Source organism: Ochotona princeps, chromosome 19 (genome assembly GCF_030435755.1).
Source record: "Ochotona princeps isolate mOchPri1 chromosome 19, mOchPri1.hap1, whole genome shotgun sequence".
Lineage (NCBI taxonomy): Eukaryota > Metazoa > Chordata > Mammalia > Lagomorpha > Ochotonidae > Ochotona > Ochotona princeps.
Window position 1 is genome coordinate 6,667,119 of NC_080850.1, and position 18,226 is coordinate 6,685,344.

At 40.0% G+C, this 18,226-nt stretch overlaps 1 protein-coding gene across 4 annotated transcripts in view; it reads right to left on the reverse strand.

Annotated features, from left to right (window-relative positions):
* The window catches only part of RANBP17 (RAN binding protein 17), a 282,863-nt gene that overhangs the window by 23,044 nt on the left and 241,593 nt on the right, over positions 1 to 18,226 (reverse strand). For all 4 annotated transcript variants that reach the window (XM_036497037.2, XM_004587435.2, XM_058677578.1 and 1 more), the window contains 2 exons: positions 16,870 to 17,008; positions 5,377 to 5,543 (listed from right to left, as the gene is read on the reverse strand). In XM_036497037.2, coding sequence (XP_036352930.2) covers positions 5,377 to 5,543; positions 16,870 to 17,008 — 306 coding nt within the window. The remainder of the gene's footprint in view (positions 1 to 5,376; positions 5,544 to 16,869; positions 17,009 to 18,226) is intronic.

Sequence of the window (18,226 nt, forward strand, 5' to 3'; positions counted from 1 at the left end):
ACAAAGTAAGCAACAAAATTTTGCCACTAGTGTTTTTCCCAGAAACAAATACCAGGATACGCATGGACTGTTCTGAAGAAGACCGAGTCTGCAGTAGCATGTGTAAAAATTAACTCTGACATGAAGCGGGAGTTTTATTTTCCACTTTAATTTATCAAATGGTGTATCCCTGCCTTGGCTTTAAATCCATGCTAACCTCTCATCCAGCTGCCAATATTCTCTGAATTTGCCATATATTCGATAACAAAGTTGTTAATCAACCAGACTGAGCCTGGTTTATGGAAGGTAGAAGGCACATGTTCTATTTAAGGATCATTAGAAATCTCTTCATTAAAATAGGAAATCTGGGGGCTGGCACTGTGGCATATCAGGCTGAACCTCTGCCCGTGAGCCGGTATTGCATATGGGAGCCAGTTTTAGTCTCAGCTGTTCCACTTCTTTTCCAGCTCCCTGCTTATGTGGCCTGGGAAAGCACTGGAGATAGCTCAAGGCCTTGGGCTCTGCACCTGCATGGGAGATGAGGGAAGTTGCTCCTGGCTTCCAGCTTTGGATCAGTGCAGCTTTGGCCATTGTGGTCATTTAGGAAGTAAACCACGGGATGGAAGAGCTCTCTCTCTCTCTCTGTAACTCTGCCATTCAAATATATATAAAATTGTAAAACAATAAAACAGGAAATCTGGGGCCAGTGTCTTGTGGCACAGTTGGTTAAGCCACATTCCATATGAGTGCCGATTTGAGCCCTGGCTGTTCGTCTTCTGATCCAGTTTCCTGCTAATGCGCTGGGAGAGCAGCAGATGACGGCTCAAGGGTGTGGTCCCTGCCACCTACATGGGAGATCCACAGGAATTCAGGTTCTTGCCTTCAGCTTGGGCTAGTGCTTGCCCAGCCATTTGGGGTGGGGAGACCAGCAGATGGAAGATTTCTTTCCTTCCTTCCCTTTCTTTCTCTTTCTGTAAATGTCTACAAAATAAGTCTTCAATAAAATTAGGAAATCTGGCTAGTTACTTTTTTAAGAGGATAAGACATGTGACAATATTTCATCTGCTAAGGTGTTTTCTACTGTGAGAGATTTGCTAAGCTTTTATAAGCTAAAATCTCAACATCAGTTATATATGTAACTGCACTTTCTCCTACTTAGTATTATGGAATGGAATCTTGAGTATGAAAAATGTCTTGTACAGCATGTCAAAATGTTGTACAACATCATTTTAGTCTAAACAGAAATGAAAAAAAAGGAGCAGATGATCTCCCTTTTTGCTATAATTCACTTTGGGATGCATGTCATGAAGAGCACTATACAAAAGCAATTTTCATTGATTGACTGACTGATTGAGGAAAAGGGTGAATGTTCTTTCAGCTTAAGTCCCTACTGAAGTATGATTCTTATGGCTCTTGACAGCTCTTTACAATTTGCAGTTAAACACCATGTTAGCTAATAAATGAATGAATGAAATGAGATAAAAAGGGAGAGAGAACAGAGAAAGAAAAAAATAAACAGAACTTCTTTGAATTTTTAGTTTGGGTGACTTGAGTCAAACAGATAAACAGGCCAGGTAAGATCAGTTCAGAACTAACTGCTCTAATTCCTCCATGTAACGTCTTCAGATTTTGGAGACTATAATTGCAAACAACTCCTCACTAATAAATTATTGGCATCATCTAATCTGTGCTTGTCAGTTCTCATTCTAACTCTGTGGGAATTCTTTCTGCAGCAATAGTTTTAACCAAATTCTGATTTTGAGAAGCTGTCAGTATCAGTGTCCTATGGTCAAAAAGAATTAGTCACATTTTTGAAATGCTCCTTAGACTCCATAAAACATGGAACTTCAGGTAGCTAGTTTGGGCAGGTCTATCACTTTGTGAAATGACCACACGAATGCTCATCCACTGGGTAAAGCTGTAAATACTTACATTGCCCAGTGCTGACACAACACAAAAATCAAATACAAACAATTATTTTTTCAACTACTACAACAGCCTGGTGTCCAAACTGCTAATTATCAGTACTGCTGGTCTACATAAAAATTTTCCTTTTAGCTTATTCTCCTATTGACATAGCATTTAGGGAATTTTCTCCTACGCAATCTTAATTTATGTAAACTGCATTTTAACCAATTGTTAAAGTGGGGTATTGTTACTTGGAATAGATTCTCTAAATTACAAGAGATCTTCCAATGAATTCAAGTTTGATGTTTGTCAAGTAATATTTGGGAAAATACAGAAGTTGGTTTATTGACATAACATATGTAAAGCACTCATGAGCAGTGCCATGGCAGGTCGTGATACAGTCATATTCAGGTGAGGGGTACTGCCATGTGTTTCCAGGCTGCTGCATACAACTGTGAGGTGACTGGAAAACCCTCAATGAGGGTTCCTTCTCTGTTTACTATAGAAGCTTGAGGAGATCACTTTCGCTATTTGGAACTGACAGTCTTCACGCAGTCACGCTTACAGCAAAACAGGTCCAGGTTGGGTTGGAAAAACAGTTCAAACTAGTAAATAATTGCAGTATCATTGCATCAGTTTAGTTTAAAGAGCTGACAAACCCTCTCTAAACTCCAAGCACAATTAGTCATTAGGGTCTAGTTTTTCAGCACTGTTAAGCAATTTGTAACCCATTCCTTTTAATAGGGTTAGGCATTACTTAACCGACACAGATGCCTTGAAAACTGAAACCTCAAGTTACGAAGCAGCAACCTTGTTCATTACCTTATGCGATAGGCAAATCATCTACAAAAAACAGCATTTAATGGGCAACCAATGAATAATCAATGGCTCACTTTTCATCTGAGTGCGAAGATGAGAATAATCTAATACTGAGTCCCTCTGGTCAGAGGCTGAGCCTTGGGTTCCTTTGCTCTTCAGGCCTGATTTATAAGGTCTTGGAAAGCTGATGTAAACAGATGATCAATGGGACCCATCCCTGCTCATAATAACCCCCAACTGGCCCACTCCCTCTTTTCCAAGTCCATGCCTTCAGGCTATTAGCTCTGTCCGGCTAATTCTTTCCACTACTCCTGCCTGCTGCTTTTACTCTGGCCATCCGTTCCGTCCAGCCGACTCAGAAGTAATTTTATACGCAGCAGAGAGCGGGTGGAATTGATTTTTCACTCAGCGCTCAGTTCCCATCTGAATAATTATCAATTTTACTGCCTCATAAAGGGAAGAGTCAAAATTTCAAATCAATTCAAAAGAGCTTTTGAGACGACAGAAACTGTGCATAAGAATAGAGGTCAAAGTTGTCAGTGACCTAAGGAGATGATGTCAGATATTACTATACCCAATAGTTGACATCAGAGGCTCTCAAGATGATACAACCTAGTGCTAATGCAAATCATATTTATGCTGACTACCAGAGACCAGTCATTAATATTTAAAATGCTATCTGAAAGCCTACATTCCAAATAAATAGAACGTATTCCAATGGTAATAAAGATATATCACTACTTAGTCAAAGGCTATAAAGTGAAAGATTACCAAGTATTATTAACACAAATTACTTAAACCAACAAATGCATGGTAATTCTGAGTGAACACAAACTTGATTGTCTCCTGCACAGCCACATTACTTGCTAAATACACTTTGATGGTATTTTGTTTAGGACCACTGCCTAGTGAGTTTTGCTGAAATTTTCTACCAACTTAAAAAATTTTGCTGAAGTTTATAGGACAATATTGCAATTATGGCCAAGCACTGGCAGGATGATTCGGTGGTAGACCTGTTCCTTGCTGAGACAGGGGCTGGGTCTGATACCTGACAACCTGTGGGGTCATACTTCATATGCAGTGGTTACATGCTCTAAGTTGGTGGTCCCCAACATTCTCCCCAGAGAAAATACCAGTGCTACTACACTGAGCTGTGCTTGTGTGGGGTGCAGGGAGTGGAGAGGGGAGACTCACCTGAGTCTTGGTACATCTGAAAAGGCATTTCAGGTGAATTTGAGAACTGATGATGTGACTCATAAGGATTTTGGGTTCAGATTCTAGCATCATTATTCCCCAGTTGATCCTTCTGCACTTCACTTTAGTAATTAAAACATGGGATAATGACACTCATGTTTCAGGGTTCTTATGAAATCTAAGTGAGAAGACTTCTGTCACTCTCTGTCATTGCTTCCTAAATCAAATTATCAAACACCAGGTTAGCTACTTGTCTCTTTGTCGTACAAGAAAACTTTTTAAGCAGAGAAATGATGCCTTATGAGTTTTAATAGTTTTGCATCTTGTATGTAATAAATGTGAGACATTTTTTTTCTTACCTTTACCGCATTATCAACACGGTGTAACATTTCCATGCTTGTACCAGTTACAGGCCTGTAAACCCTTTATTTAGCTATGTGAAATCTGAATTACAAACCTTCCCTCCATTCTCCCCCCACTGCCAGGTAAGTGGCTAACTGAAACATCACTATAATTAAAGTTTACATAATTTCATTTAAATATTAGCCAAATATGACACCCAGGAAGGAAACCTCTTCCATGGCTGTCTCATTTTATTTTCATCATTTCTTTACTTACAGGCTCCACTTTCTGCTGATCGCAGGCAATTTATTTGCTCACTAATGACCATGTAAAAAGACACTACTGAAGTGTTTAAATTTGCAAATCACAGATTATTATGGACATAATTTGACAAAAGAAAACAAGCGAAAACAGTATGGAGACATCATTTTCCAAAGTTACTTAAATTAGAAAATATGGTATGGTATGTCCATAACAATATTGTTCTCTCTGAATACTTCTGGCACATGTAGTCATTTTTATGCCTGCTATTTCTGTGATGTACAGAACTTTTAAGAAACACTATTAAACTTGGATCCAATTCATATTAGACAGTTAAAGGACATCTGAAAATAAACTGTGGCTTCACTTTTTAGTAGTTAAGTGCGCCAGGGAATATAACCTTAACTATCTGAGCTGTGAATTCTCCTTGCAAATTTGGAAAAACATACTATTATATGATGAACAGACAGTTCCTAGCAACCTGTTTGATAGAAACTAGGAGCCTAGAGTACGGGACTACCTTAATAAAACAGAGAACTAATGAGGCAAGCTTCAGAGAGCATTATCAGAGGCTCCAGGAAAGAGATCAGTATTGAGTGTTTTTCATCCAGTTCTGCCCTATTTTCTTCCTCGGGTCTTTGGAAGAAGTATTCTCTTTCTAAGTTTCAGCTTTACTAAGTTAAGATGAATGACACAGGCATTTTTTGAGGGGAGGTAGTCCTGGGGGCCTGTGTATCCTTTCACTTCTGGGGAGAAGACTCCCGAGAATAACTGGTAAAAGGCCTTAGCAGGATGTTGCTCCAAGAGACAGGCAGGGACCAGGCTGGCTTGGGGGAAACTCTTTCCCAAGTCGGGTGACTCATCGTCAGTTACCTGCTGCAGGATATCTGGGTTTTGCTGCATAAAATGTAAGAGTCTCTGAGCAGCCTGGGCAGCCTCTTGGCATCGAAGTGGCTTCTTGCCCTCCTTTGCTATGTGCTTGTAGAGATAGGTGACGATGCAGTCTAAGCTGGTGCAGCAGCTGGAGGAGACAACTGTATCTGTACAAACAATAAATAAGAATTCATTTGCATTATTGAAGTGTTTGCTTCAGCTGATGACAAGGTCTCCACTGAAAGAGCATTTCCAGTGGCAAAGGACTTCTTCTCAAACTCTAAGTTCCTCCAGGACAGGGATTTCGCCTTATCTCTTTAAAACTCAGGGATTATTACAGGGCCTGGCACAGGGATGTGCTCGTTAAGTAAAAAGATTCCTGGATAAAACTGTGAGCTTAACAACTTCTGTGCAATTCAATTTCTGGTTCAATTCAAGTAGCAATTTATTTAGTTATGCCAAGTACTATGCTTGAGGACATACCTTGCTGTCAAAGAGATCAGGGCTCAGTATACAAATCCTGTAGTACACAGTTGTACAAAATGAGTGACACGCTGCTGAGAAAATGTTGAGGGGATCAAGAGAGTTTGGTAAGGGGCTGGCATAGTACGTCAAGCCTCAGCCTGCTGTGCTGGCATTTAGGTGCCCTTTCGAGTTCTAGCGGCTCAACTACTGATCCAGCTCCCAGCTAATGCACCAGGGAAAGCAGGGTAAGGTGGCCCAGGTCCTCGGGTCCCTGTATCCATGTGGGAGACCTGGAATAAGTTCCTGGCTTTAAACTGGTCCATCTCCAGCCATTGCGGCCACTGGGGGAGTGAACCAGAAATGCAGGATCCCTCTTTCTGTGTCTCTCTATGTAGCTCTGCCTTTCAAATAATAAACCTTAAAAATAGAGAGTTTTGGGCCTGGCATGATGACCTAGTGGCTAAAGTCCTCGCCTTGAATGCGCCAGGATCCCATATGGGCACTGGTTCTAATCCCGGCTGCTCCACTTCCCATCCAGCTCCCTGCTTGTGGCCTGGGAAAGCAGTTGAGGACAGCCCAAAGCCTTGGGACCCCGCATCCGCGTGGGAGACCTGGAGGAAGTTCCTGGTTCTTGGCTCCGGCACGGCACAGCACCGGCTGTTGTAGCCACTTCAGGAGTGAATCATCAGATGGAAGATCTTCCCCTCTGTCTCTCCTCCTCTCTGTATATCTGGCTTTGTAATAAAAATAAATAAATCTTTAAAAAAAAAAAAGATAGTTTTTGTGAAGAGAGATTTTTCCAGAGCAAGATTACCGTTTTAGTGAGATAGAAGGAAGGGTGTTTTTCAGACAGATGATTATAAGGCAGCACAATGTGGTAGAAAAGCCATGGATCTGGAAGTCAGCTCTGATTTCAAATTCTATTCTTCCCAATCACAAGTGCTGTTGTGGAGTTTTATGAGAAGAAAATAAGCCAACTGCTAGTAAAAAGAGCTTATATTTATTGAGTACTTACTATTTATTACTGTTAAATGATTTACATGGATTAACCATTTTAACCCTCACAATAATTACTATTATTATCTCTACCTACTATTATTATCTCTATTTAAAGGTAAGGCTTAGCGATTATATGATCTGTCCAACGACACAGCTAGAAGACTGTGTGGCTCAGGTATGCTCTGGGTCTGTATTTTATTTCTTAAGATTTATTTACTTTTATTGGGGAAGCAGATATATAGAGATAAAGAGAGACAGAACTCCATTTTTTTTTTAAAATTGGAAAGTCAGATACACAGAGGAGGAGACACAGAGAGAATGAGAATGATCTTCCATCTGCTGGTTCACTGCCCAAGTGGCTGCAATGGCTGGAGCTGAGCTGATCTGAAGCCAGGAGCCAGGAACCTCCTCCAGGTCTCCCACACGGGTACAGAGCCCCAAGGCTTTGGGCTGTCCTCCACAGTTTCCTAGGCCACAAGCAAGGAGCTGGGTGGGAAGCAGGGCTGTGGAGATTAGAACTGGCGCCCATATGGGATCCCAGCGCATGCAAGGCAGACTTTGGCCACTAGGCTATGGCACCAGGCCTGACAGAACGTCTTCTATCCATTCTACTCTCCAAGTGGCCACAAGCCAGGAGCCAGAAATCTCCTCTGAGTCTCACATGAGGGTGCAGGGTGCCAAGGCTTTGGGCCATTCTCCACTGCTTTCTCAGGTCACAAGCAGGGAGCTTGCAGAGCAGTCAGGACACGAACTGGTGCTCATATGGGATCTTGGTGCTTGAAGGGGGAGATTAGCCAATTGAGTCATTGAGCCAGGCCCTGGGTCTGTATTTTTAAATCACTAATTTATTTATTTTTAAAAAAGACTTATTTACAGAGAGGAGGAGAGACAGAGAGAAAGATCTTCCATCTGATGATTCACTGCCCAAGTGGCTGCAATGGCTGGAGCTTAGCCAATCTGAAGCTAGGATCACGGAGCCTCTTTTGGGTCTCCCACACGGGTGCAGGGTCTCAAGGCTTTGGGCCATCCTCGACTGCTTTCCCAGGCCACAAGCAGGGAGTTGGATGGGAAGCGGGACTGCTGGGATTAGAACCTGTGCCCATATGGGATCCTAGTGTGTACAAGGTGAGGACTTTAGCCTCTAGGTTACTGCACTGGGCTCTTGAATCACTAATTTAGTAGTAATTGCTGGGGCAGGCCTTGTGGTACACCAGGTTAAATGGTCATTTCAAATTTTCAGCAACTTATACTGGAGTTACGGGTGGAGTCCTGGCTGCTCCCCTTCTGCCCCAGTTTCCAGCTAAGGTGCCTAGGAAGGCAGCAGGAAGTGGCCCACATGCTTGAATCCGTGAACCACAGTGAGACCACGATGCAGTTTGTGGCTCCTGGTTTCTGCCTAGTTCAGATCTGACCATACAGCTGTTTAGGGATTGAACCAGCAAATGCAACTGAAACAGGATTTCTCTCTTTTACTCTGCCTTTTCCAATAAATAGATAAATCTGAAAATGTTACATATTAATAAAGATGTATGTAACCATCAAACATCTTAAAAACAATGGACACTCGAAGAAATGGCAGCTACTGCTGATTTACTCTCATGATTAAAAAGGAGGCTATATCAAGACTTCTAGGCTTTGGACAGATAACATTTTGACAATGTATTTGGGAGTTTATAATTAGTAATAGAAATAGCAGGAGAAGACAAAGTGAAAGCAGGATGGACTAAAAAGAGAAGCTGATTATCAAGAAAATAGGACTGTGAAGCAGTAGATTATAAACTTCCTGAGGATTTGAATAGTTACTTATGCATTTTGTTAGTCTCTGGGATCAGAGACATATGTGGTATGCCCAACATAGATCAGAGGTAAAACATCAGCTGAATTAAGAGATGGGTAACCAAAACTAACGCAAGGAAATCTTCTAGAAAAGGCACTGATTTTCATTTAGTAGTAATACATAGCTCTGATACAGTGATACAGTTTAAAAACTCTGACATCATCTTAAAGCAAAATGTTATGGAAAGCAGAAAAGATTCTACAGCAATTTTTAAAATACAGTGGTTGGGGCAGGTGTTAGGTCGCTGCATGGGACACCCCTATCCCATACAGGAGTGCCTGGGTTTGAATCCTAGCTTCAGTGCCAATGTGCTCGCTGAGAGGCAGCATCCTGGTCTGTGCCACTGCGGAGATGTGGAGTGAGTCCTGGGCCCTGGCTTCAGCTTGGTCTAGTCCTGACTGTTGTGAGCATCTGAGTTGTGAACCAGTGGACAGAGATCCCTTTGTTTCTACGTCTCTCTTTGTCCTCTGAATAACAATAACAATAACAGATAAAATACAGGCAGAACATGGTACTCAACACAGGATCTTGAAGGATGAAGAGCTGAAGGAAGGTCTGAAAAGACAGACATGGACAACTGCTTTGGAAAATGAGCTATAAAGCTTAAGGAAGCAGATTTCTTTCTATTACTGTAATGGCATTTGGCTGAAAAGTTACCCAGTTTACTCTTCTCTTCCCCACTAGCTCGGTTACTTTGTAGAAACAAAGCTTTTCTACAAAAGCTTTTGCTTTTATAGCACAGGAGGTGGCACAGTAGCGGGAAACACGTAGGCCTACGACTCATACAGTCTCGCTGAGCCCAGTCATATTGCTCTTTTCCCTTCACATACCCATATTTGAAATCCCAATCAAGAAAATAAACGGATTAAGTCACTTAACATCTATAAAGGCAAGCAGGAAACAGATATGGCTGCTTTCATCAGTGAAGAGCAGTATGCTATCAATCATGTGAAAATTATAAAGACTTCACATAGATTTGGTGACCATATGCCATGCAGGTTGCATTAAAAGGTTCCAATGCACTGAGTCAGCTGTGAAAAGGCCAGGTAAACACTTTGGATGCAAAGGCTGAAGCATATATCCTTACAATAAAAGCATGAAGAAGAGCTTCCATTATGGCTGATTTATCGGTGGGGACTTTGATAAAGATAAATGTTATTTCACGATAGATTTAAATGTGGAATCAGAAGGATCAAAGGGCATTTGGTCAAAAACAATGAATTGTGCTGAGGACGATGTATTATTACGGGTTTTCTCTGCTGCCAAACTACTATGTGAAAATCAAATAATGAAACCCCAAAAGCAAAGGCAGAGTCATGTTTTTGTTTTCAAATTGTGCCCTAGCTCTTGCTATTTAGAATCTTTTCCAAAAAATTGCAGCTGGAGTTTGGGGGGGTGATGTTAGAAGTCACTTTGAAGCTTATGGGCTTTTGTCCTCCCTGGCACCCTGTCTGGCACTGGCAACAACCAAGTGCTCCCTCTCTCCTGCCACTGGTCTCCCCAGGAAGCACATGCATCTTTAATGGCCCTCGAGCTCAGGAAAACCCATCACTGCAAGCTGCTGTGAAAAGTTAACTGTGGAGGGAAGAGCAGCTTCACTGACTCAGGAAGAACAGGACAGAGCTGAAATTTGGCTTAAGCTCTCGACTTCTCATCACACAGCAGAATCAGGAAGATGAAGGTCTTGGAAAAATACAGTTTGAAAGGCAATTTCAAAGAACGAGTGGTCGAGTAGTGTTGGACATAGGTGGTTCTAGGCTTGAATCTAAGTTTGTTAAGATGTTTGGTGAAGGGCTCAACACTCCCTGGTTTGCCAGGTGTTGGGGAGTGAGTCAGTAGATCTTTTCCTGTGTTTCTCCTCCTCTCTGTATATCTGACTTTCCAATAAAAACAGCAAATCTTAAAAAAATAATAACTTGAAATAAAAATGGTAATGTATAATTAGCTAAAGTATTTTTTTGTGTCATGTTTAGGACACTAGGCAATTGTACCACGGATTCAGGTTTTCTGTACCTTCCTCTCAGTTGCTTAATTGAGGCTGCAGCAGAAATGAGACCTGCTTGAAATCCATTCATGCCAACAAATGCTTCTTTGCCAATGCACCACCATTAGTAAGAAAAAAATCTAAATAGTGACTTTCAATGTTTTAAGATAGTCTTTTTTCCTAAAGACACAGGGCACAGTTCACCTACTGGAGTTATCCAGCAGCTATAATTTCAATTTGCAACAAAATAAGAAGTTGAAGATAAAATCGAGGAAGCAAGGCAAACAATTCCTACCAGGCACCTAGCTCTCAAACTCAAAGATACAGCTCTAGAAACTATCCAAATGCAAGCACAGAGAGTAACAGGAGAGAACAATTAACACAGCAGTTTTGGAAGAACTAGAAATATAGACAGATGTGGATATTTGAAAGTAACCAACTGTTTATCTGAACTGTTAAATTTGAAAATAAACTGTGGCAATATTATTTGAAGACATAGATATTAAATGAGCACCACTGAAAAATAAAGCAGTATGTCCAATACATCCACAGAGGATATATATATATATATATATATAAAGTGGACTCACAAAAATATACAATTAACACATACCAAAAAAAGGCAAGCAAAAGACAAAAAAAAGACCAGATAGGATAAAAATAAATACAACTGACAGATGCATATCTTTTCATTACACTTGGCTAACATGCTGAGCGAGAGAGAGAGAGAGAGAGAGAGAGAGAGAGAAAGTGAGAGAATCATAGGCTTAATGCATTAGAGTACATGGTGCTAACACCAAATAGAAGGCAGAGATCAATTTGATACAAATGTATGATGCAAATAAATGTTATGTATTTGAAAATTACGTCCATGCATTCACCAGAACTGGTGAATATATTAGGTTTCATGGAAAAATGAAGTTATGGTTACACATGGGATTAAATTTGCTAATCAGATGACTTTACAGCAGGGAGATGATTCTGGATTCTCTGGGTGGGCTCACTGTAAACACAAAGGTCTGTCAAGCTGGAACAGAGAAGCTGAAGAGGTCAGGAGAGATGTATCTATGCAAGATGAGTCAGCAAAGCATTAGCACAGCCCGCTTCCTGTGGCAGTGACTAACCTCACGCCTGAGTTTTGTAAATAATTGTAAGTATCACTTAGAATGCTTCACCGCGGCAGGTGTTCCAACCTTGCAGTTACAGACACCAGCCGGGATGCTCCCATACTGAACTGGCTGGGTGTGAGTCCCAGCTCTGCTTCCTGTCATAGCACTTGGATCTCGTGGCCCTTGTGGAGACTCCAGTTGAGTTTCTGCCTCCTGGCTTCAGCCTGGCCAAGTTCCAGCTTGGCAGGTATTTGGATGGTGGTGGTGGTGGTGGGGGGTTGCTGTCTCTCTGCCTTTTAACAAAATGTAAAAAACAAAAAAAGACACAAATTATCAAAGAAAAAGAAGGTTATCTTGTAATCATAAAAGGGCAAATTCATCAAGGAAATATGATGTAATAATAAAGTGTGATAATAAACAATAATTAATATAATAAATAATAAAACATAAGCATTAAAATAATAAACATAAATAAATGTAATAATACAATATTTATGTGCCTGAAGACTTCAAAGCTTCCCTCTTGCTATTATAGAATAGAAAACAGACAAGCCACCAGTAAGCACACAGGTCTGAACACTATCAGTCAACTAGATAGGAACTTTCTAGAATATGCTTCCTAACAACAGGGCATACATTCATTTCAAGTGTTCATTCACACACTTCAGATCATTAAAGAATCTCAACATGCTGAAAAGGTATAGACATCACTGAGTATACTGTGACACTGGAATAAAACTAGGTCACAGGAAGAAATCAGGAACATCTCCAAATGCACACAAATTAAACAATGCGAATTATTCTATGCAACAGCCCTTCAGATCAAAAAGTTTAGCAGGGCAATTAGAAAATACTTATGAACTGAGTAAAACTAAAAACAAAGATATCAAAACTTGTGAAGTACAGCTACAGCAATATTTAAAGCATCAAACACGTTTAGTAGAAAAGAAAGGTCTAAGAAGATGTTTTAAGTTTCTATATGAAAAAAAAAAATACAAAATAAAAAACCTTGGGCTGGCACGATAGCCTAGTGGCTAAACCCTTGGTTTGCATGTGCCAGGATCCCATGGAAGTGCTGGTTCATGTCCCAGCTGCTTCAGTTCCCATCCAGCTCCCTGCTTGTAGCCTGGGAAAGTAGTATAGGATGGTCCAAGGCCTTAGAACCCTGCTACTGCAGGGGAGACCTTGAGGAGGCTCCTGGCTCCTGGCTTCGGATTGGCTCAACTTCGGACATTGCAGCCACCTGGGGAATGAATCAGTGGTCGGAAGATCTTTCTATCTCTCTTTCTCTGTGTAAAATCTGACTTTCCAGTAAAAATAAGATATATCTTAAAAAAAGAAAAAGCATAGCAAGCTTAAGCATATTTTAGTAAAATGATAGCAGAAAAGAAACAGAGAAAAATAACTAGGAACAGCTTTGTGCAATACAATTGATAAACTTGCAGCCATATGATCAAGGAGAAAAATAGAGAAAACACAAGGTGCCAATATCAGGAATTAAAGGCGAACATCATTACAGAATCTACAGACATGAAATTAGGTAACAAGTGTATTTTTGAACAATTTCAAGTCAATTACATTAGCTAAATTTTAGATGAAATAAACAAATTCCTTTGAAGACATAAACCGCCAAATGCCTTTCAGTATGCGGATAAGTGTATTGACAATATATTTATGAAAGAATTTTAATTTTCAATTCAAAGCCTTCAAAACAAAGAAAAACCCTGGCCTGATAGTTTCACTGAAGAATTCTATCAAACATTTAAGAAAGAACTGATAACAATCCTACAGAAACTTTGAGAAAGTAGGAAAGGAGGTAACATTCTTCACTCATTTTATGAGGGTACTGGATGCACACTAAAACCCAGCAAAGCTATGACAACAGAAAACTACAAGACCTATAGAAGGGCACATTGGCATCCATCATGATCATATTGCAAAGATCTGAGTCAAAATTTCAGCAAATTTGTTGGTATAACATTTGAATATCATTCAGTGTATTAACATTAATGTAATGTAGTAATCGACCAAAAATGAAAACCCATATATCCTATTAATGGACACTGAGAATGCTTTCCCCCTAACACTGTAGACAAGGAAAAGATGTTTGCTATTATCATTTGTATTTAACTTTGCAGCATTCTAAGTTCTATTCAATCTGATACTGCAAAAAAAAATGCCAGAGATTGAAAAGAACAAGTAAGACTATCTACGTAGAATGCCTTAAGAAACACACAAAAGGTTACCAGAAATAACATGCTTAGCAAATCTGCAGGACACAGTCCATATAAAAAATGACTGCAATTGGGCCCGGTGCTGTGGCCTAGCAGCTAAAGTCCTCACCTTGAATGCGCCGGGATCCCATATGGGCGCTGGTTCTAATCCTGGCAGCCCCACTTCCCAACCAGCTCCCTGCTTGTGGCCTGGGAAAGCAGTCGAGGACAGCCCAAAGCCTTGGGACCCTGCACCCATGTGGGAGACCTAGAAGTTCCTGGTTCTTGGCTCCAGGTCGGCACAGCACCAGCAGTTGCGCTCACTTGGGGAGTGAATCATCGGACGGAAGATCTTCCTCTCTGTCTCTCCTCCTCTCTGTATATCTGGCTTTGTAATGAAAACAAAAAATAAATTTTTTTAAAAAATGACTGCAATTATACTTGGTAGCAAAGAAAACTGGAAACTTTAATATTCATGGAACCATAAAAAATTCTTATAAATATAAGATATTTCTAACTCAAGACCACAGAGCACTATTGAGAAAGGATATGGAAGAGAAAGATAGCCATTTTTCTGGAACTAAATACTCAATATGGTTATATGTCAACTAATTATATCAATTAAGGTATAAGTGAAATCCCAGTCAAAATTTTCATATATATATGGAATATATATATACATTTTTTTTTTTTTAAAGCAGGAGAAAGGATAAGTTGATTCTAGGAGCCAGTACTGTGGTACAGCAGGTAGCCCTGCCTGCTAGGCCAGCATCCCATATGAGTAGCAGTTCAAATTCAGACTTCTCCACTTCTCATTCAGCCTCGCTGTTAACGTGCCTGGGTGGGATGAGCTCCTGCCCACCATGAGGGAGAGCCGGATGGAGTTCTGGACTCCTGGCTTTGACCTAGACTAATCCCAGCTATTGTGGCCATCTGGGGAGCGATCCGGAGGATGGAAGCTCTCCTTCTTGCTCTTTCTCTAACTCTACCTTTCCATAAATAAATAAGTCTAAAAAATGCTAAAAATGATATGAAAAAGACCAAGACCCAGGACAACCAACAAAAGTTTTAAAACAGGAAAAACAAAACTAGCGGGCTATACCACCCAACTTCAAGATTTACCATAAAATTAGGATAATATAGTAGTAGCACCAGGTAATTCAACAAGTAAAAGATTTTCTGAACAAAAGATAATGGAACAATTGAATATCTACATCTTTTACTTCCTATCATATACAAAGTTAAATCCAAATGTACCATAGACCTTAACATCAGAGCTAAGCCTATAAAGCTTTAGAAGAACACAAATGCAATCTTTACAGCCTTGGGTTAGCCAAACATTTTGGGAATAAGACTACAAAACATAAATCATAACAAAATTTGAATTTTCTCAAAGTTAGAAACTGCCCTTAGGAAGATACTGTGAGGCAATTATATGAACAATATACATGCTGAAAAAATTTTGCAAAATATTTGGCATACAATTTGGATTCAGGATGTAACAATTCTTACAGCTTAGTAACAAGATTAAAACAATAACAATAACAATAACAATAACAATAACAATAACAATAACAACAACTGGGCCTGGTGGGTAGCCCAGTGGCTAAAGTCCTGGCCTTGCAACCACTAGGATCCCATAGGGGCATTAGTTCATATCCTGGTTGCTCCACTTCCCAACCAGCTCCCTGCTTGTGGCCTGGAAAGCAGTCGAGGACGGCCCAATGCATTGGGACCCTGCACCCATGTGGCAGACCCAGAAGAAGCTCCTGGCTCCTGCCTTCGGATTGAAGTTCAGCTCTGGCTGTTGTAGCCACTTGGGAAGTGAACCAACAGACAGATCTTTGTCTCTGTCTACCCTAATCTGTAGATCTGACTTCACAATTAAAAAAATTAAAGAAATGGGTAAAAACTTACATACATACATACACTACCAGGAAGATACATGAATAACAAATAAGCAGCAAAGGATGCTTACATCATCAGTCATAGTGAAACACAAGTTAAAGCTACAGTGATATACTTCACAGCTACTAGAATGGCTAAGATGAACAGAGTACTGAGTGTCAGTGAGAATGTGGAGCAACTGGAACCCTCATACTGGTGGGAGCAAAATGGAACAGCTACTAGGGAAAGTTGCTCAGTTCTTAAAATGTTAAACACATATCAGAAATCGTACTTTAAGTTATTTAAGGGAAATTAAATAAACCTGTTTACTTGTACACGAATGTTAACAGTGGTTGAATTCAAATTAGTAAATAATAGAAACAACCCAATCTCTGATTTCCTGTGAATGGGTGAACAAACTGTGGTAATCCTCATAGCAAAATAACACTCAGCAATAGAAAGGAATAAACTTAACTTGTAACAAAACAGCACAGATGGATCTCAAAGGCATTATGTTAAATTAAAGAAGCCAGACACAGATAACTTCATATTAGATGGTTCCATTTAGCTAAAATTCTGGAAAAGGCAAACTACAGTGAGAGAAAGTAGATAGTGGTTCCCTTGGGCTGGGGGCAGGGAGAAGGGATTGATTAGAAGGGACATAAGGGAGCTTTTTGTGATGATGAAAATGTTCTATATATTGGTTGCTGTCGTTCATGGTTTCGTGTCTACACATTTGTCAGAATTCACTGAACTGCTTAGTGAATTTCACTGTATGTAAATTACACCTTAATAAAGCTGATTAAAAAATAAACGATATATCGAAATATGAAGAAATACACTTTCCACTTACAAATAAAAGTTACAAGCTAATCTCATGGTTTGGGTCCCTAATCCATTTTTTCCTGCTTGATAGGATGACAGCCTCAATAAGCACATGCATCACAGTGACCACAATCCAGCTTTTCCTCACGAAACAATGTTCTCCATGATCCTTACCCAGAGTAGTGAGTCCCTCTGAGACAGATGTGAGAACATACAGGAGTACAGGAGGCTCCAAGTTGGTGATGAAGCTCATGTGGTCCTGGGTGAGACATTCCAGGAGTGGATAATAGGACTGGCTCAGTTTCCGATATTGCTACAACACAGAGATAACACTAAATGTCAAGCCACGCGGAAGAAAAAGACATGTTGCAATCCAGTGGAAATTGCCATTTATAATACTGGAAATTGTAAACTTAAACTCAAGGTCAATAACTCGATAGAATAAGTGACATAAAGATCCCCAATTCAGCATTTAAAGGGATTCTAACAGGAATCTCCAGAAACCTATTTCAGCTTTACTTGTAAGGCTAACACTAACATACAAGTTAAATCCTTGCAGTATGACATTTAGAAAATCGTTTCTTTTTTTTTGTTTGTTTTGTTTTGTTTTGTTTTGTTTTTTTTAACATACTGGTTACGCAAAACCTTGTCAATTCCATAATGTTACAAATTGCTGTTAATGTTATATTGAGACTCTTAATTGACTGGGATGATATTCTACCAGCTCTGACTTTGGACCAGAAATGGTCTCCCCAACAAACTGTTCAACCCATCTGGACAATGAGTAGCTGGACTCTATGCTGGGTATATGTTTGCAAGGAAAGAATCTTGATGGAATTTGAACTGTAATACTGCATCAAGGTGGAGGAATCCACCAGGGGGGAGGGGTGGGGGGATTCCCAGAGCATATGAAACTGTCACATAATGCATAATAATTAATAAAAAAAATTAAAAAAAAAAAAAAAAAGAAAATCGTGTGAATCATTTTTCCACACTGGAATAGTTTAACACTGGGCAGAGTTAAATAGTGTAATGCAACCTTATGTTGCCATTTGTTAAACACAAAGAAATTTGCTATTGTAATAGCGTTAAATATCATAATCTGCTGTACATACAAATGCCAACCCATCTCATTAGACTAATTTTTACCATCTACTATAGGCATAAGATAGGTACATGAAAAAGACACTTGAAAACTTCAAATGCAAGCCCAACACATATAGCATGGCATTCCTAAGACAGATACATCAGAGCAGCATTTCTTAAAGTGAGATTAAGACTACCTCCATAAGCCTCACTCGGGGTGCTTGTTAAAAGCAGTTGCTTGATTATCTACTCCATACTACCTACGTGAAAAACTCTCGGGTGAGGGTCTGCAACGCCCCTTGTAACACAGGTGCTGATAGTCTTACATGCGTTCTCTAGTTTCAGAATAACGAATCTGCTTGATTTAGAGAAAAGGTAAGAGAAAAATCTGGTGTCAGGGTCTGAAATATGTGTAACATAGACGCTGACTCTTATATGTTTTCTT